Source organism: Prenolepis imparis, unplaced genomic scaffold, assembly GCF_030444845.1.
Source record: "Prenolepis imparis isolate NDT839.2.m4 unplaced genomic scaffold, iyPreImpa1.0 SCAF_3, whole genome shotgun sequence".
Classification (NCBI taxonomy): domain Eukaryota; kingdom Metazoa; phylum Arthropoda; class Insecta; order Hymenoptera; family Formicidae; genus Prenolepis; species Prenolepis imparis.
Genome location: NW_028141161.1, coordinates 14,666,369 through 14,688,636, shown reverse-complemented (window position 1 = coordinate 14,688,636; position 22,268 = coordinate 14,666,369). Strand labels below are relative to the sequence as shown.

General features: G+C 34.7%; 1 protein-coding gene across 2 annotated transcripts in view; it reads left to right on the top strand.

Moving 5' to 3' along the window:
* The window catches only part of Stet (stem cell tumor), a 364,546-nt gene that overhangs the window by 267,340 nt on the left and 74,938 nt on the right, over window positions 1–22,268 (top strand). For both annotated transcript variants that reach the window (XM_083034856.1, XM_083034855.1), the window contains exon 6: window positions 4,049–4,166. In XM_083034856.1, the coding sequence (XP_082890982.1) occupies window positions 4,049–4,166 (118 nt within the window). The remainder of the gene's footprint in view (window positions 1–4,048; window positions 4,167–22,268) is intronic.

Here is a 22,268-nt window from a genome sequence, read left to right as displayed (position 1 = left end):
CTTTTTGAACGAATATAACTTTTATTTCTTATTGTAAGTAAATTAAATGAATTTTCACATATATTACATCAATTAATAACAAAGAAAAAATCGTATATATTGCAATACACACACATTGCAATATTGTATTGCTCATTGTTATAAACTTCATATATATACCTATATAAAATATAAATCAATTTAATTGTATTATCTAATTTTATATATAATTCGCTGAAATCATTAATTTTTCCTTTGTTGATAGACACAAATTGAAACTTGTAAAACTTTGATTTAGTTACTTACACTTTTACGTTTATACAGCAGAATTTAACTCTGCAAACCATTTACTTTAACGTACAAAATGTCATGAACACTCGTGCCTCGACTAATAGTCGATCTATTCGATCACGATGTTCGTGCACGTCGCTTAAGTCACGTAAATACACGTGGTTGTTGATACTTGGTGTGAACAGGTATTCCCACTCACACTTTTCGCCAACGAGAAATCGAAACGAAACCTGGAAGCAAACCGAAGCGGTACGTGGTCGCGCACGCGCCACTAGATAGAGCGGAACGGGGGATGGTTTATCTTCCCGGCGCCATAAACGTTGCAGATATTATGGATAGTGGACTGAGTTACGGGCTAATATTTCTTCGTAATTATTCTACGCTCTTACGCAAGAGGGAAAGAGAAAGAGAGAAGGGGGGAAAGATAGTATCGCGGAAAAGGAGCCGGGTATATAAGGGCGCCTATATGCGACGTACCATCTTCCCGCGTGATTTTCCACCCTTCCTTCGCGACGTCCGAATTTAGATCCCGTTTTTTTTATTACCCACCCTCGTACGTGATATTGGATTTTTTTCACGACCCGCGATCAGCGCAGTCGATTTATCGACGCCGTTTATACGTTTAACCGATGGCCTCATTTCATGCATTGTTTTATCGTCCATCATTGTCGTTGTTGTCGTCGCGATTGAAACGAGGAAAAGCAAGAAAAATGAGTAGCGTATAAAGGTGCTTTCATGAAGCAGGTTATGATTTTACATAATATTTTTTGAACGCAGCGATAATAATAATAATCAGCATGATTATTTGAAGTTTTCTCTCTCGTTATATTGCCATTTTTTAAAATGAAACTATAATAAGGTAGCTGGATTTAATTTCAGTTACCTTTTTTAAAACCACTATCTTTTTCTGTAGCTCGATATGAGGAAAATACAACTTCAAGTTAAATTTATTTTGTTAAAATGTGAGATTGTGTTTACATTTAATTTATTTTTTATTCAACGTATGGTAAAGTTATTTTGCAAGGAACCGCGGTCTTTCTCGCGTTTCTATAAAGAGCACCGTTATTTATTGGATCGACATTTTATCTCGAATAGATCGCGGTCGTCTCTTCACGAGACTAGTAAATAAGTAAGATGGCCAATAGAATAAGGATGAAAGAGTCGATAGAAAGATCGGGGAACGCACGAAGGAATGAAATAGGCATGCGAGAGTTATTTCATTGGTGAAGCGGAGAAAAATTCGACAAGAGATCGTGCAAGAATGTGCATATCATTCATCAATATACATAGTCTATTTATTTGACGTTTGAAAGGACACTTAGTTATCACCGAAGCAAATATCTCTCTAGCTCTAGCAAATAGCAAGCGAGAATTGAAAATAAAAAAGGAGATAAAGATAAAAGCAAAAAAATTATTCATACATTTATATTTATTTATTTGTCTTTTCTTTATTGTTTTTGTGAATATATTTATTTGTTATATCGTGTATATTTGTTATATTTATTTGTTATATAATCGCACACAAAGCTTAACACAAAAACTTATATAGTTTTGTGTATAAGAAAAGCACACTACTAAAAATCAAAATCCAAAGTGATTGACTTGATAGCACTATGAAGAGTATTGAGAATTGAAACGTGTTAAGAGGGAATGACTAACATTTGTATGCAGAGTATCTTTCATTGCTGTTCGCTGTTCTTCAAAAGAATTTTCCGACGATGTTTTCGTCCGGCGTGTTCATTCGTAACGAAAGTCGTAAATGAGAAGAAAAGAATACTTCGAAATAATGAAGGTTATGGATAACAGTGAGTTTGCGCGTAATTGTTCGCGAGAGTGTTTTTCCTTTCTTTGGGGATCGACTGGCAGAAAGATTCGCCGAAGTTAATTCCTCATTATTTTGCTACCCCTGGCGACGATTAACGAAACGTACCGTAGCATTAAAATTGCTACAAAGATCGGCGATTAATTCGAGAATATTGTCCAGAAAATCTACGAAATTAATTTCCTAAGTCTTACAAGCTTTTACACAAAATTTTTATTTTTATTTATTCAGTCATGTAAATAAAATTCTCGCATGTGATCATTATTATAATACTTGAATGAAGAGAAAGAAAGTATGAGAGAGAGAAATGAGAAAAAGTCTTTTATAAATAAAATAAAAAATACACTTGTGTGAATAATTTTTTATTTTCACGTATACATGACTAAAAAAATATTGATTCTTATAAAAAATTAACTTTTTTTTTAAATAATCTGAAATTGTTGGATAATTTTTCCTTGTAACACTATCGTTATCCACATTACTTTTAATTCGTAAATTTCTCTTTTATATGTCTCAAGAAATACAATTACATGCTTTTTTCTTCGTGGTGTTTGTCTGTTTCTGCACTCATTAAGTTTTTTGTGTTTATACTTTTGCGTGTCTGTTCTAGAAATAGCTTCGTAAATTCAAAACTTTATCCAATTATATTCTCATTAATTAAACTCAATTATGTTACAAATTTCAGTTCACTGCGAATTCCGCATCCAACGAGTGTTTTAAAAGTCGGACCAATTTTTCTGTTTTTTAATTACTTGAATGTAGCTCGTTACTGCGGCTGAGCGTTTACCGATTACGTGCACGTCTAACTGCGAGTATTCGCTCGTTGGTAGATGCGTTGCAGAATCGTAGCAACAATAGTGTTACGAGCTAGGCGTTGTTATCAACGAAAAGATACTTTTGAAACTGTTAACGTGACTTTATTGTTTGTTTTGCGCCATTGTATCGAGTTATTCCCAATCGATGGAACAAGATTCGAATTAATGAAAGCATTGTAGATACGTATCATTATTTTTCCTATATATCACTGTCTTGAATTTATCCGTATTTCTCGTAAATCATCCTTATTATTAATGACAAACAATAGAACGGCTAGATTTTTCTTCGGATCACTCGTATTTCACACGATGTAATAAAATACGTTGCGGCTCTTGTTCAATTAAAAAACCATTTTTAGAGTGCAGAAATTATTTGGGCAAAGAACGAGCGCGCGCTTTAGGCAAATGCGTAGATTACTTTGCGAGAATGACTGCGTTTGCATCCAATTTATGGATTTTTTTGTATTTTTTAATGCCTGACGCACATGTAAACGAAGTCATTTCGCGAAGTTTGGCTCAAAAGGTTCGATTGCATGCATTGCAGGCTATTTTTTGTGTCGAGCACCTCTATTTTGAAGTGAAGTACTATGGCAAAGTTTAATTGGAAATATCCGATCGCGTTTATTGGCGTACCGCCACCAGGAATAGCGTAAATAAAATACTATTATGAATTTAATTTTAAAAAACATTCGATCTCATCGAGCTTGTTTGTTATCCGGCAAATATCAATTATTTGTTAATGTATAATGATGTTTGTACGGGAGAATATTCTTATACTCTATATATATCATGTTAATAGAAAATTATGTATCGCATTTAATAAATGTTCCTCGTATATAAATTCGATCTACCTACAGCCAAACAAAAATTACCATTCTCCTATATGCGGATTATTACATCTTTAATAAATACAAGACTCGAAATTATAAATATAATTCAAAAATTAAAAGATATTCAATATTCTATCATAGATTTTTTCCACATCGAGAAAGAATATATAAATAAAATAAAATATATACATGTTATTTATTTTGTTTTTATTTATAAACCGCCACACATTTCGTGCGACAATTCGTTTAATACGCAGATTATAAATTTTTTATTATTTTTTAATCATTGCAATATATGTTTGTGTTTTCAGGATGGTCCGCATGATCGGCGATGAATTCCTCACAGAGGAGCGGGACCGAAAATATTACGCCGATCACTACACATGCTGCCCGCCGCCTCTCTTCATCATTCTCATCACCCTCGTGGAGGTAAGTAGATAGAATTATCTTGTCTCGTAACGAACATACGCGGCGCGTGTAATAATGCACGTGTATAGTAGTAGCGTTCTTTCTATCCGAAGTTTTGAATATTTATCGATGATCAATGATAGAAAAGAGATACCAGATATAATATAAATTATAATTACAATTATAAAGGTTATTACTTTCGCCATTTTGAAAGTCCATCTTCCTTTGTACATGTTTTTGTCATGTTGGGCGGGTATACATTAATTGCAAAGATCTTTATTTTTTCCATGGTAGATACACGTGCGTTTGTATGCGTTATCAAAGATTACAGTTTGCTCAGAGAGAGTGATAGGGAGCAGTCTAATATTTGTGGTCAAAGAGTTAACCGCATGTCACCGCTTCTCTCGCTCTCTGTTATTTTTTATACTTTTACCAAGATGAATAGATGAAATAATCGTCCCTCTTGTAATGAATGCGCCAGATATTACGCGTATGCATATTAGCTCACCTTCCTTTGATCTTCGTGTACATCCTCGCCTGATATCTACTTTGAGCCCTTCCTGCCTATCCGTTTTTTCTTTATCACCGCTCGTTCTAATGATTATTCTGTTACTTTTTTTTTCTTCCCTTTCCCTCGTAGCACGCGCGGCGTGAAAATCTTAAATAAATTCATTCTGTCAGCCGATTTCTTTTATATATATAATATTACTTATTTTATAATTTTATTTTTATAGTTAATATATCTTTCAGAATTTATCTTTTTCTACATTTCTTAATTAATTCTTAAACATTTCTATATATCTTGTGTAATCTCTCCTGTAATACCTATTTAATATTTGCACGAGAAATTTGCGTTTGCAAATGTTCTTTTCAACACACTTCGTTTTGCGATACCTTGAGCAACTTTGCACGTCTCGACGGTCGTGTGTACTTCTGAACGCATATCTCACGTCAGTATCCTGACTATGGGAATGAAAGTTCAGACGGTTGTATTAGATGTTTATGTATTTAGGGTGCGCGAGAACACACATTGTAAGAGAGAAGATCGAGGAGAACTTCCGTTTTGTCTTACCTTTTTCTGGCGAGGAATGGACGTTGTCGTTTCGCCCCTATCCGCCCGATACTCGAGAGTTTCCGCGAATAAATGTGTATCTGTTTTGTAGCGCGGTGTGTAACCTGTGTAGCGAAGGAAAGTTGTTCTTCAGGTTTCGCGCGAATTTTCGTCCGCTCTTCTTTTTCATTCTTCCTCTGTTGCGTCCGCTTTCTCGATTGCCCGATTTTTTTTAAATATATTAAAAAATCATATTAAAATATCAATTTCATTTAATATATGGTGCTATAATATGTAACTGATTACATTTTATTACATTTTCTTTTCTGCTTTGCTTAGTAATTCATATTTATATTGTCCAACATTAATTTCTGCGGTTGCATCTTTGAACAAAATTCTCCAACTTGTTTGAGAAGTTATATCAGATAGTATTGTCAAGAGAGAAGAAACACTACAAGATGATATGGGTAAAGAAATACTGTCTAAAAGTACGGGCCACCTTAGACCTATGCGAGACTACGCGAAACGTCGCGACGTCAGAATAATACATCACCGGCGCTAAAAGATAAAAGTTCGCGCTGTGCTCACTGCCGCGCGAAATATGGTGGTAAGCGTACAGAATAGAAAAGTGACACGTGCGGTACATAGTTATTGAATAAATAATATATTTTAATGCACCTTGCGCGTAATAATTGTGACGGAATCGGCCTTTATTTTTGATTGTCGCATATATTTTGCCCGCGACGCGTTCGAGAGAGGGGGTGTCGAGTCTCGCTCTTCTCCGCTTCAAGAATCGATAATCTTGATCCTCTGTTCAGTCTATGCTGTGGCATCTTCTCTCTTCTCTCTCTTTCCTTCTTCTGCTTATCCCAGTTTTGCACTCTTGTGATGTCACGCGGATGCACGGTTATCTAAATAACTGTGAGGCTTTATCGATCGATGCATTTTCTCTTTCTTATTTTTCCTCTTTCTGCTGCGATAGCGAGTTATACTTTACACCGACGTAAAATGCCTCTTATATTCCCGCGTGTAATGTCGTCAGAATCTCATAGTTTGTACTGATAAAACTCGAGTCACATCGCGCATTATACTGGGTTGATTTTTATGAGCATTACGACGCGCATTAGTTTGTCCCGATCTCGTGACACCTAAATTTACGGCATTAAGCAAGACTTATACACTTAGGTGACAGTATATCTACCTGATATGAAGGCAAAACTAAATTTTGTAATATTGTGAATTAGTATGCGTAAGTGATAAAACTTACTTGATATTAAATGCGCCTGACTCTGACAGTTGGTTTAATCTCTTTAATATAAGATTTATTCTCTCTATTTTTGGAAAATATATCTATTCAACATCAATCATTATATGCAGTACTTCCGTAAACGTTAATGATTCAGTAAATAAACGTGATTTCTATAATCACGATTTAAATTCTCTTTTTTTCTTCAAAAATAAAAATGAGCAGAAAATTAGCCAAATTTTACTTTATTGTAATCTGATAGCCTTATATTCAGCTAATAATAAATTTGTAGACTATATTTAGATAGAACACTAAGCTTCTTTGTCATAATCCTTTAACGATCGTGTCTCGCTGCGTTAACTGACGTAAAACTTACGTAAAGTTTACGGAGTCGATAGGATATCGTGTCGACGACGCTTGATAGAAAAACACCACGCGATCTGGAAAACCGACAGAACGCAATAACCGGAAGCTGTGCGACCTTGAGATAAGGATTCCGGATATTACAAAGAACGTCGAAGCGAACCTGGTCTTCCCCTCCCGTGTTTAACGGGAACTTCCTCTTCTTGCTCGCCATTGCACTTTGCTGCCGTTACCTATCTCTGCCTTAACAGCAAACACCTACTATCCCTGTACTTCCGCTCACCCTTTCCCGTACCTAACTATTCGCCTCGGCTAAACTAACGTCGTTACGCTGAAACGATATTACGAGAAAGCAACACTTCACGATCGGTCTCCGCAAATTGCGGACGTACAAATATTACGCGATTATTTGAAACACTAGAAAAATACTGTTGGCGCAAATCGTTTGCGGGAATCTCGTTTGACGAAATGGTTCGACGGGGAATGTTTGTGAAATGTTACGGCACGCGAAGTAATACAGTGAATCGGTGAAGAACGTAAGTAATTTATGTCGCTGCAATTTGATCGAAAAATTCAATGACATCAATGATTGAGATATCGACATTGAAAGAACAGTGAAAGAATGTTGTAAAAGATTTTAATGCGGGAGAAATAATCGGCCGTGGACTACTAATTAATATAATAAATTATTCCACAATGCCAACAGTCCAATTGCAATAGAAAAAGTTTTATACGGATACTTTTATTTTGAGATATCTTCTTCTTTTATCTTGAATAAAATTTATTTAAAAAATTTATGTAAAATATGTAAAATATGTAAATGATAATAACATAATTTTTACAATATCATTAATCAGGTAATCATTAGTTTTTTAATAATAATTAACACGGACAATAATCGTGTGTATGTGTGTGTGCAAAACTTTTACGCGCCGTTCATATGTAGTTATTGTTATTTGTAGTCTTCTAAAGTTTTGATTTGGTTTTGACAAATTTCGGCACGTGTTACCCGAGAGACGAAGAAAACTTAAGCTCGAGGATTTCAGACGTTATTTGAAACAGCTAGACGATACATGGCGGATATGAGAAGTGAGAAGAGACGAAATTCGAGACTATCTGCAGCGAAGCTGAATCTCCTGGATGTCGGAAATCCTGCACAATCCCTCGTGAACACGTATATTCCATCGGTCCCTCCAAGGCCGATTCGATTGGTTCTCGGTTGAGCTCACTTATACATTAACCATTACTGGCATAGTGTGAACGGAAATTGATTAATACGATTCTATTCCCCTAATTGTCTTTATCGTATTTGATAGATCTCGTAATGTGAAATTATATATAAATTTCATAAACGTGCTAGAATGCAATAGTTTTTTTAAATCTTAAACTTAATTAGAGAGATTTCTTCGTTTACAATAATATATGTGTTTGACACAGATTTTACATAACTTTTATTTAAGTAAATATTTTGTCCGTATATCACACACATACACACAATTTAAATTATTTCCTCATTTATCATTTAATTATTATATTGTTTAATTTAGTGAGATCGCGCGATCAGCTGATATATTCGTACAAAGCGTTAGCAGTATAATTTGCTTCACATCTGTCGACGATTTTGCTCTTACACACGTATGTTTAATATACGATTCTAATCTAATCTATCCAGTCTACTATATACTTATATACTCGTAGAAAAATTTGTCTATAGGTGTGTATATATATTTGGCATATAATACTATTAAATATCTCCTCCCTAGTGTGAAATACGCATCGAGAGCGAGAAGTCGCTTACATACGATCGTATACGTGCGCGCACAGTGTATTCATGCATATGTAGTATATATAGGATCCTTCAAAATTCAATTCCGCGACTTCGCCTACTCTGTTCGGTCCCGCGATACTCGACCATCCTCTCCAGGGAATTAAATTTCCATCCGCTTCGATCACGTTGCCAGAGGTCAGGCCGAATATCTCGCGCACAACCGTTCGCGCTCGCGCGGCAACCGATCGCGGATTATTATTTGGTGGTTGACCGCTCACGAACGAACTCTCCCCTTCCTCTTCTTTTCCTCTTTTTAGCTTCCCGAGCGCAATATTGAGATGTAACTAAATCACCTCTTTCATCTCGTCGTGCGTTCCATTTGCCTGTTTGTCAGTATGAAAAATATGTAATTTTGCATGTATTGAAAGGTTGCGTGATTTCATTTCTCGTCATTTCTCGTCATTTCTCTATGGTACACCAAAATATTTTATGTTTACCTTACATTGCTATTAGCAGATTACATTGCTATTAGCAGCATTCGCGTATCTGCTTTGCGCTTTTAACTTTTAATGTTAAAAAGTTATCTGTTTAGTATACAGCTGCCTCACTCAACTCGTACTTACGAAATAATGCAAAATGCAGATATTATTATTACTCTTCCGTAATAATCCTTGCGTAATGGCAGATATAACAGTGTAGTTATCTCTGGATTCACGATTAACAATGAAAATGGACGACAAAGCGGTAGAGCACTGTCCGAATCGGGCGGCGGACGTATAGAAATTATATAAGCTATGTGACACAACGCGAATAATGTCTCGAAATCGCGGAAACGAAACTGCGACGCGACACACGTATTTCGAGCGATAAATTTTTACGGTTCGCATATATGCTCACACATATATCGCCGACGATTTCATCGCTCATTCGCGACCGAAAACAAAACACTCATATCTACCGTCGCGCGGTTTATGCGGGTGCATTTTTTTCTTTTTTTAATTGTTATTCACCGCGTTGCCGCGATATAATGCCTTCTCCAGCATGCGTACGATGCGATATCTCGCGTATGGAAGCGGTTGCATTATTTCTTTTTTTTTCTTTTTTTTTCTTTTTTTTCCCGAATTACTCTACAACCGCGATGACGGGCTTTTTACGCCATCAGCTACGAGCCGTTCGAGCGATTATTCCGCAACTCAACATCCGGGTCCGCATAGGTCCGGCTATTTATCCGACCATACACAAGAGAGAAAGACAGGAAAGAGCGTGCACTTTCATAACGCGGCATTTCCTTCGACGTTGCGCGTATTAATTATTCTGTCGCGCATTATTATTGCCGTGTTGATCGGCCTAATTATTCATTCGTAATTCGCAATTCTCTCTGCATTTCGAGCGCGGAAGAATAAATCAGTCATCGCCCCATATATTTCTCATATCTCTGATCATACATATTGATAGCATATTGATAACACCGTGTATATATATACATATATGTGAAGATTTATCTAGTTATGTTGTAGGTGATACCTAATTCTTGTGAATTGATGCAATAAATGTGAATAGTTGCAATGTAAATATCTATATGTTCAACTAATCGTGCGGCAACGTATCAATAATTTATAAAGACAATTGAGAGAAATAAGTTAACACATACATCATACATATATACATACATATATGTATACATATACATATCACTATATAATATAATTCTAAATATAATTCCTAAGAATATTTAAACAATTTGGTATCATATTAGGAATAAGGTTGAGAAGTTTTCTTCGTAAGAAAAATATCGTCCCATAATTCCAGAAGCGGATGCTTATTTTTTTCTTGTCTAGAGATCCTGAGCTCGCGGTTGCATAATCACGCGTTCCTGATTTTTCAGGAAGATATTCTCTAGTTCCCCTGATATATACACACCATGCTTTCGCGGATTTCATAATATTATATTTAATGGCGACATACGAGTCGTCTATATAAATTTCCACTGATTACCGCGCGCTCTAATAATTTTGCTTGCTAAGCGGAATTCGTAGCTGCGCGAATTTTGCGAAATTCTACTAGACAGTGCGACAGAATGTCTCTCGACTGAAAATGAAGTTGAGTTAAATTCTCATTGCGCTACTGACGATTTTCGCTTTATCACGTTGCCTGGCGTTGAATTTTTGAGGATTCGGATTTCTATTTCGTCAGATTTTTGTTCCGTAAATTTCTACATATTTCGCGAGAATTTGCGAGATAAAAGTGTTCACATTTTATTCATTTTATTACAAAATAGTGTATAATAAAAATTAATGTATGATTTTTTTTATAGATAATTATACGAAAATTTTATCTCTACAAAATTATGTAAAATATTTACATTGAAACATTAGCGAATATAATTTTATTTTATGTAAAATAATATAACTTATTTTTCTTATTTTCTTTTCTAATTTTTAATAACTATTATAATAATAGCTAAATTTAATTTTTACATTTTTTATTTAAAAAATATAATTAAACTTGACAAAAAAAGATATAATTAAATATTATTCTCTCTTTATAAAATATTAAGTAAAATTAAAAATAAAAATTAAATTTTAATGTCTTTAATAAAAAGTTCAATTATAGTTGATATTTTATAATTATCTATTTAGGATACAATCATTCTATCTTATTTTTTTCTCATTTTTATCTAATATAAAATCAGCAAATATGCTTGTAATCACACATTAAAATACCACAATAGCACTACCTTAAATGAGCTGTTCCTATGCGCATAATGCTTATCGACAAGCTTACAGAGCTCGCGTAACTGCAATACGCAATAACTGCCGCGGCTAATATGCAACATGTAACAACAATGATAGAATATTATGTACATTTGTAATACACCATGTGTATATAAATGCATTATGTATTATTATATTCTATGTAAGCCATCACTCTATCATTTCTCTATGTAAAAGAGAGTCTCTTTCTTAATCTATAATAATATTTTCATGATAATATATATTTCATAAATCGCAGACATATGAAGTAATGTTATATAGTAGGTATAGCATTAATTTTTGTTTTATTTTCGTTTTCTCTCTTTCTCTTCATCGCTTCTATTACTCTCAATATTTTAGATTTAGATGAATGAAACATCATAAAAGTGCTTTTCCGCATTACGTTTATTTTCCTTTTTTTTTTTACGCTCGAATTAAATATCAAAGTTGTTGCAGATAATCGCACAAATTATATTGTCTTTATATAAATCTCATTAATATCCATCTCATAAAATCATCAACTATTTTCTCTACACGAATTTATATTTAATATATAAAAAAAAAAAAATGATTATTCTGATGTTATAATTAGCCGAAAGAATAGACCAAATTTTCATAAATAAAATTTCGTTTTATGTATTGACTCTCTTCGTATGCGTTGAAATATATAAAATATTAAGTAATGTGCACAAATATGCGCGATCTCGTTCGTAATATCCAACACATCACATTGTAACTGAAACTGAATGAAACATTGCTGTTCTTTGTTATATAATGCAAGCAAGTGCTTCATCATGTTGCCTAATGCAATAAAATTCGCGTTGTTAATTCGCGTCTCCGACGCGAACGTCAGAAAATCACTTTGCATCATTTAATGCTTCAATGAGCGTGTAATGCGTATTTTTCGCTTGCATTCCGATCAAAATTGCAATTAAACCAAATATAAATATCTCTCATCATTTCTGTTTATTATGCGAATGAAATACACACGTAGTTTCTAATTGTCTATTTAGAAAAATAATTAAAGCATAAACGTGTAAACTTGTCTTTTACACTTTAGGCACATCCAATCAACTTTGTCTCCAAAAATCTGCCGTTTCCAGATTATTCTACTTCAGAAAGCAAACTTTTCTTACAACGATTAATCGATCTAAAGGCCTCTTTAATCCCATTTCTCAATCTCGTTCGCATTTATCGCACACTCTTAACTTTTATCGGAACTGATATAACGCATCTCTACAATCTATGGTTCCCTCTGTTTTTGTCGCATCGATGTTTTAGAGAGAGTCTTCATCTAAAAAAGATTTTCATTTTCCACCAAGTAGCTCGACGCTGCTTGTCGCTCGTTAGCAGGCTTATGTCCTCATGAAAACCTTCGTTTTACACCCTCAGCCTCCGCGCCGAAATCGCGTTACTTCTCGCTTCACGAGCACATTAAAAAGGAGACGGTGAAGAACACCTCACTCATTTCGCCTTTAAGAAACCGTATTCGAAGAATAAAGCGAACAAAGAGAGAAAGAGACAAGACATTGTGTATGTTTCTAGCGTCTTCAATTTACCCCGCTGTGCAACACAGATGCATTATTGGCTCATTCTCGCGGCTAATCTCTGTTTATAAGCTGCACTTAACTTGGAAATGTTTATTGCACAGTGCAGTTGTTAATTCGCAATTAATTTTTTGTCCATTATAACGAATAATTCATAGTCACTCTATCCATGTGGAAAATAAGTTTATTCTGCATTTTTTAATCTTTCCTTTCAAGTGGAATAAACGCGCAAAGATACGACTGCCTGAGGATTTAGCGAGTATTGAATAATGAAGCCAATAACAGAATATACATATATAATAATGATTGCGCGATCACACACAGATTATCGAAATGGGAAAGATGCCAAAAAGCCCTGATATGCCTCATTCATTTACACTCGGTTTCGCGATAGGCGCCCGGTTTCGCGCGATAGGCGATCTCGATGGAGGCTTCCGGTCGATGCACGTGTGAATATTGCGTTATATTTACAAACTGTCGGATTTATCCCTCGCGTTGTAATGTTTATTTACGCTTCGAGCGGATCTGCACATTTCGCGGCGAAATATTCGTTTGATCCGAGAGCCTGATGTTTTTTCCAACTCGATTTCTCTATGCAACCGTAAAATGCATGTAAATCCTGCGATTAACAGCATTCTGCATTCTGCTTAATCCTCGCGTTCTCGTAGAATATGTTTCAGAATTAACATTTGCTCATCCATCCATTAACTTTTTGAATCGAATAATAGCGGCAAATATTCACGATCCAATATAATAATTTCTCGAATTAATAATTATAATAACGTTTTAATTATGATTTTCTCTGTTATGATTACAAAATAAATCATTCACATAAGAGCTCGAAAATCCAAAAAACATTATTGCGCATTAATTTATGCAAACTCGTTATCAACAATTACGTCCCACGAGACTACCGTGGCCTATATTTTAAAAATATGACGAAATTCCGTGGTCCTTTCACATAGTAATAAATAAACTTAATCGATAAGCGTGAAAAAGGCGAAGGCTAAACATCATCTCATTCATTTTATGCGGGTATGATAAATTCGCGCGATAGATCGCGTACCGCAAAAGGTTAATGCGATGCCGTCGGTCATTTGATGTCTATGCGCGCCCTTTACTCACAACAGTAAAGCTCGCGCCGCGAGCCGACGCCGACCGACCCCCCCGGGGGACATAAAGTTTACGGACAATACGCCTATTTCCCCAAAGACCCGTTTCATGTCGCCGCACGCGAAATTGACGTCTGGACGTATTATAAGGGGTCGCCCAGCGGCGACGACGTGGCTGTTGTGGGTGCGTTATACGCCTATATGTACATATATATATCCATCTCGGCTGTACGTCATAATTCAGCTAAACGAGCAACGGCACATTGCACATATGGTAAGGGATAGACGGACTGTGTTTGCAGAAGGGACACACCGCACACACTCTATCTCTCACTACGAGAGAATGACACATACACGCGTGCCGGATCGGGGAAGATCTGTAGCAATAGCAGCAATTCTCCTCCCCCTATACTGTCGCCTACGCGTTGCGCCCACTTGAATAAATATCAATTTGATAACGCTGGATATTGTGTCAAACGTGCATTCGGCGAAGCCGCTCACGTCCGCACCTGTGCACTATGCGGTTGCAGTCGCAGTTGCCTGCGGCCAAGTAAATATCCCCGTCGCGGTGCGTTATTTTCTAGTAGCTGCGTTGTTTTGTTATCGCCTCATACCGAGGGCTCCATTAGTGGAGTATCATTGCTGTTATCGCAGGGCAAATATATATGCGGGAAATGTACGGTTATATATATATATATATATATATATATATTGAACGCGGCCCCCGTTTTGTTCGCTTTTCGCGCATTTTCCGCGATCCGCGTTATCGCGCTGGTTTATCGTTTCTCGAGATCAATTCGATTCGATAGTTTGGTATTCGTTCAAAAACAGAGAGAAAGAGAGAGAACAACTATTTGACTATACACGATTATGCCCACACGCGTACATTTTGCTAAAAGTATCACGTTCTTTTCGCGATTTTGATAAGTGAATTAGTGCTGCGGCCTCTTAATAGTATTTTTGATAACCGTACACAATATCAGAAAAAAAATGCAAAAATACTTCGTTTTGCGCATAATGCATAATGTAAATAATTACGACGTTCGTCAACATACGAAATGCGGAGACAAGGATTTCGCATCCAGCTAGCAGCTATAGATACGATACTCTGCAAAGAAACGCACTCGAGATTTCTCCTCGACGTCAACTGTTGAAAAATTCACGAGTATTTCGTATTCGGTACTTTGTTGGTCGTTTTACCGCTCGCCGTTCATTCGTAAAAGCAAAGTACCGAAGCACGGAATCATATTTACGGTCTTTTCGCGTCGCGAACTTAGTACGATGCAAAGGTTTCCACTACTTCGTGCATTTTATGAGCATCACTTAAATTATGTTTACTTGTTAAATTATAGTCCTTCAATCTAATGTTCCGTTCTTTACGACTATTTCCTACGATTCAAGAATATATAAATTATGGATGCAAAGTAAATTTTTTTAAAAAAGAAATAAACGCATCTTTTCTTCATTTCTTATATTATTTTGCGCATTATTAGTATCATCTTTGCTAAAATACTTGTTGATAATTTTGTCATCACGAATTTGATCGTGTTATTAAAGTCTCAGCTTATTACACACATGTTTGATTTTATATTATTATACATAAGAAACATCTTTGGAAAGTTATAGCTAGACGTGATAGTTTCAAACAATAAACTCTCTTCAAGGATACATGTGGTGCTACGAATGAAGGCTTTTTAACGCACTTTGATGCCCAATTCTTCTTTAGACATTTATCACTTGGCTTTTCGACTCGCTCAAGTGTATCTGGTTTTTTTTTCTCGCTATACAATGCATTTCTAATGTGTTTACATTCGCGTCGACACATTCGTGTATAGACATTAATGACATCGCTTTCGAATTGTCAGGAAATCGTAATAAATTTTAGAGTAAATTATGTTTTCATACAACATAATAATGCGAATATATCGTTAACATTAATCGTGTGATTATAATAATAAATACGTTCTATATAATATATATATTCTTCTATTTTTATGTTTAAAATATTTTCATATAGATATTATACACATAACATATGCACCACTACATAATTAGTCTGCGTAAATTAGTCATCAAAGAGTTCTTCATCAAAACAGATATATGATATTCTAATATTTGTTAACTGTTATAGAATTTATGCCTTCGTATTTGTATCGCGAATCCAATACTTGCCGTCGCTGGTCACGTGCTAGAGAAAAAATTAGTTTTTAACTATCTGATTATACAAGCTCGCAATTTCAACCTCTCTAATTTTAATCACGATTATACCGCGAGCGCGAACGAAAAAGCTTTCATCAGTCGAGCGGAATTTACGTCACGAGCGAAATTTTATTTTGATGTGTATTTCACGGTGCAAATAAATTCTACAAAAGATACATATATATCAAAATATTTTACTACATAATTAATACATCTGCTTTAAATTTAACAAATACTCTCTTCTGTACTTAATTCAATAATTTTATATTTAATAATTCAACCATATTTAATGATAATCGCGTTTCTAATCACTTATTAATCGTATTATATTCTCGAGAATCTTTATTTTGTGTTGATCTTTAAAATATTATAAATGTATATTATAAATATATTAATATTTAATCTATAAAACTTATAAAATCATGTATTTTTATTGTCGGACAATTAATAGACGTATAAATTACCACTGACAATGAGACTCGAATAGTGATATTTTGATTGAAAGATTAAAGATTGTGTTGAGTTAATTCATATCTATTCCTTACCGTGTTAATTACGGGGCGAAGCTTGCGCGTGAATATTTCGCGACTAATTCCGTTTTATTGAATTCTTATCGTCTCGCTGATTAAGACGGGCGCGTGTAATTGAGACTTAATTACATCTGCGACGAGTGTGGCGAAGAGAAAATTATAGTAATTTTCACCCTGTCGCTTCTTCGCCGAAGCGAATGCTTAGAACGCAGCGCCCGATAATTGACAGTACAATCCGACCTCACTTTGATCGGTCGAGCTCAGATGGAGTCTTGTTTGCAACTTCGAAATTACTCGGATCGAGTGTACAAAAGCCTCGATGGCTTAAATTAGCTTTTATGACGATGAAAAATTATCGTCGAAAGTTTTAAAACGTAGTTCGTATTTTTCAAATTCTTCTGCCACTGCTAACGAAGACGGGCGGTGCTTTTAATCCGAGTTTGATTACATCGCCGGCAAGTTTGTCGCCCGGAAATAATTACATGCCATTCTGATCCGTTTAACGCACGAGACGTAACGTTTTAACTATGTGCCAGCGACGAAAATTCAATTCGCATGCTTTTTTTATATGCTTATCTGCACGAAAATTTTGCAAATATTTATTAATGCGTTCCATAATTAAATTAAATTTTTCTCACAATTATAAAAATAAATAATTTTTTTTCTCAAAGAAAGACAATCTTATAAATCATATATAATTTCTTTTTGCATTGTTGATTTGCTATTATCTTTACCTGGACGCAATAACGTATCATATATAGTCGTATAGTCTCTGGTATTTTGGTCTCACATTAAGCTGCCCTTCCCCTCACATTTCGAAAAAATTATATTAATACATGTGTGTGAAACTGGCTCATTCGTTTCTACGAAATGAGACATCAGCTTTACACACACATAATCTAAATTTTAAATTATCGATGATACTATTTTATAAAAGTCTGAAAAAGAAAAGAAAAAAAAAAAATATATTTTTTAAAATTTATATAGTTTCTGCATTATAACATGCGCAGTATTATCGTGTATATAAATACCAGTCTGAATTTTTTCATGATTCGAGTGTGAAAAGAATTCTGAAGCAGTTCCACAACATTTCCGGTTCTAAGTGTCACTTTACGTTAAATTTGTCCCCTCTTGTATCTACTTTTAGTAACACTGCTTGAGGGACAGCAGATGGTCATCTTTAGTTTCCCAAATTAACGACGAGTTTTTCACGCGTTTAATATTCCACACGTTTAATGTTTACTCTCTTTTGTTTTGATTGAGCTAAGATATGAGATGATACATAAATTTGAATCTTAGTTTCTATTACTGTAAAATAGTTAAATCGATCGAGTAAAGAGAAAAATATGTCTCTTCCATGTAAGCAAATTGAATTCTCTCATTTGTATTCGTACGTTCGTCTGACGATCATGTATTGTACCTGCAAGGCTCGTGTGTGTCGTAACTCGTGCCACGTTCGTGTATTTGTTCAGCACAAAGCAAACCCGCACATTTATTAGGAGCATTGGAAAGCAATCGATTATCCGCGCGCACACTTGCGTTTAACTTTTGTGAAGGTACAATGTGTATCGTGGATCAACAATAAAATTATGGCTTCCATAATTGTTGAGTTAAAAATCGAAAAATTAATCGATCGCATTTGATCTTTTCTTTTACAAAGAAAACGAAATTCGTTGAAAGATATTTATATATTTATACAGCAAATAAATTTTTAATTATTACTTGATAAATGTCACACAGTTGAAAAATTTGTGTTAAATTTAACAAATATCACATGTTCCAAACGGTCCACAGAAATTTTTGTGTTAATTTAACATAATACGGATATGTTAAATGATGACACGAATACTGTGTTAATATTTTAACATAAAATAAATGCAAACTTCAAGTAAACTTAAAATAAATTTTGTGTTAAATTAACATAGTTTTCATATAAAAATTAACTAAAAACATTGTTAATTTTACATTTTATCATCCCCACTTATATTATAAAGTAAAATTAACATTTTTTCATGTAAATTTTAACAGATAAATCTTGCCACTAATAATATCGAACATATTTATTGTGTAAAATTAAAAGTAAATACACATTGTTTTATTTTTACACTTTTCTTCAGTTATTTTAATAATTTAACATTTGAGTTCAATTAACACAACAGCAATATGTTAATTTAACACATGAATGTGTTAAATATTTAACATAAAAATTTTAACGGGGACCGTTTTTAACAAGAAAACACAAATTTTCAAACTGTGTAAAAGTTAACTCGATTTAGAATAAATAAATATTTGTCAACGATGAGGAAAGATTCTGAAAATGACAAGTAAAATTATTATCTTAATTTACATAATAGTTTTTAAATGTTCTAAAACGCTTCCTTTTTTACAGATTTTTTTATCTTCTAATTATGAACTTTATTGTCAAACGCGAGTATATTACAATGTTCTTTTCCATAAATCTTTATATTATATTCACATCAACATCTTTAAAATATTTCTAGAAATATAAATAGATTAGAACGCAAAAATTCAAGTCATATTTTAGAGTTTAAAATTTAATTTATATTTAAAGAATAAAGAAATCGGAGAGGAAGTTACTTTTTTTGATTCACCAAATTCTCTAATAAGATCGCATTCGGTTGAAATGTTTCTCTCGTCAGTCCATGCCAGCTCGCGTGCATACTAGACTACTGTCTGCTACAGCTGTGCCTGACTATGTTCCCGATTCCGTGTTCCCCGTTATGAATGTATTCGGCTTGTTCAAGCGAACGAACGAACGCGAGCGTCTCGCGAGCTCTGCCGACGTCTCTCTTTCTCTCTTTCGTCATTTATTCGGCGATTAATCAATTTCGAAAACGTCGCATGACCTACCGCCGAAATAGAACGGCCATCCTGCGTACGCTAATATTAGAGCAATGCAATTAATCATTCTGCAGTCAGAAGACTATGCGTAATTCTATGTAATTATTTGACATCGTCGCGAGAATTGTGCGCGATCTCGTATCAATCAATTATCGACACATGTCCATAAAATCACGTATCACCGAGGTAAAACCGATATTACGCAAAATCGAAGGACCATCAACATCGATGCGTCGAAAATTTCACTGAGATATTTTACTCTTCAAAAATTTTGAACATTTTATTCAAATATAATTTCGATTATCTTAACATCATTTGTTTCCGACATTCAATAACGATTATACTAAATTTAATCACGATTTAGTTATTTACTATCGTTTTGCGAAAGGAGCAATTTCTGTGGTCTTGAATTTATTTGATACGACATTCAATATCGACAACTGCGTAAAGTTTCGCGATATCGATGCGCATCTTCTAGTGTAAAATTTCGAGACTGTGTGCCGTGCGGAGCCGATATAAACTATAGATAAGTGAACCAGCGCGTCGCCGGCATAAAAGATTCAACATCCTGGAACATGCGAGGCGGCAACGCGAGACCTACGACGGCGCCTCCCCGTCGTGAGCCCCCTCTTCTTTCCCTTCTTTTTTTCTTCACAGAAAACGACACTGTCGTGCGTGAGGCGCCCAATACGCGAGAATGAGAAAGAGAGACGAGAACTCTCGTCGCTTACAAGAGGGTGGAATCGATGCCGCTTTTTATCGAGCGACTACTTCGCATGGCACGACGAGTGGTAGTTTTCCTAACTCTTTTGTCTTTTCCGCTTCGATCGTTTTCTCTCTCTCTTTTCCCCCTTTCCTTCCCTTCCACCTCTCCCCTTTCATCTCATTAAGCCCGGCGTCCAATGTTGACCTTTTTCTGTTTCCATTCTCTAAATACGCGGATTACTCTTATCTTCACTACTCGTCCGCTTCCTCCTCGTTATGTACAGACGACAATACGGGGCTGTGACGAGAGCGAGAGATAAGAGATGAGGATGAACGAGAGAAACTTCAATAGTATCGTTAGAAACACGGTTGATCGGAGCACTCGAGGAAATTACGTTCCTTTCGTGTTTTTCTTTCTCGGCATTGCTCCACAAATAAAATTTTTATGCAGAAAAGATGGAAAAATCTTACACACAAATTGATTGATAAGAAAGAAATTGACGGTATCATAAATTTCGATTGGAACCTTTATTGATTATGGGGGAATTATGAATAGTCTTGTTAATTTAACACACACAAGACGTTTTATTCAAATATCAATTGTTACGTTGAGCATTTTACGACAATCAAATGCACGGTTGCATTTTATCAATTTGACATATGATAAAGCTAATCATCATCTATAATATGATATAATGCTATTAACGCAGTTACATAGGCTATTCGTATCGAATGTAATTATGTGAATATTGATCTTGATTATTGTGTTTAGGCGAAGTAATGGATAATAGATAAAACAAAGGACAAACGTACATATAGTACATATACAGTATATTGCTATCTATCTCATGCATCTTTTATGAAACGTACATATACGAGGGAGGAATTTATTGTACGCGTTTCCCTTACCGAACAAATAAGGAAATTATTTTAGGGACAAATATACATATAGAAGGTGCGTAAAGTAGATTCGAGGAAGTGGCAGATGAGTAATTATTCGAGAACCGGGTGTGTCTAAAATATCTTTAATTTTGATGGCAAATATATAATTAAAGTATTTACCTCCTATTTTCACTATTTATACACTGAAAAAAATTGTTAACTTGACTAAACCTTTCAACTAAATATTATTTTGTTAATTGAACATATAGAAATATTTAAATTAAATATAACATTAAATCTAACAAATATATTTCACTTAAATACTAATATTCAATTAACAAATTTAGTTGAAAGGTTTAGTCAAGTTAGCAAAATTTTTTTTCAGTATACTATTCGTAAAATTATTAACATTTACATAGTAGAAATAAATATCCGCGACCAATATCCGTTTCACGCAAATATAACGAACGCGCAATATCGAAATTTATTTCTTGTACTGAGAAGAAATTCTGTAAAGAATAATTCAGTGATGTAACTCAATTGTTGGCGAGACACATATATCTGCATTTAGTACATATACAGGCGCGTCATTCGTTCTCCATCTTGCGCTCCGCACAGTACTCAATTATACATGACTTCATCATGTTAATTTCAGCGGCTTAGCGCATCCCCAAAAGCATCCCATTACTCTTGCCTATCCAGGTTGAAGCCGCGCGTCGTCGATCGAGCACGGTATGCTCGAGAGGAAGAATTCACTAGGGAATGCTTGCGACATGCGTCGTGTGTCGGGCGAAGTTTTCTCGACGAAAAATTCCTTTGTGCTATTGAGAGGAGAGTAACGGAGAGGACGGAAATTTTCTTTGTACAAGACTTTCGTGTATTACACGTGATACCTTCGAAATACCGGATATGCCCTTTTAAATATGATTATTAAACTAGTTAAGAAATATGGCGATTTTTTTCAACATCGATATCTTGATGAGATCTCAAAATAATTGCATTCTGTATGTATATGTGTGTGTGCTTTTCTTTTATTTTTATTCTTAAACAGATTTTAATTTTAAAATTATCTTGCATCGGTGGAAGTGTTTTTCTATTGGTTTTT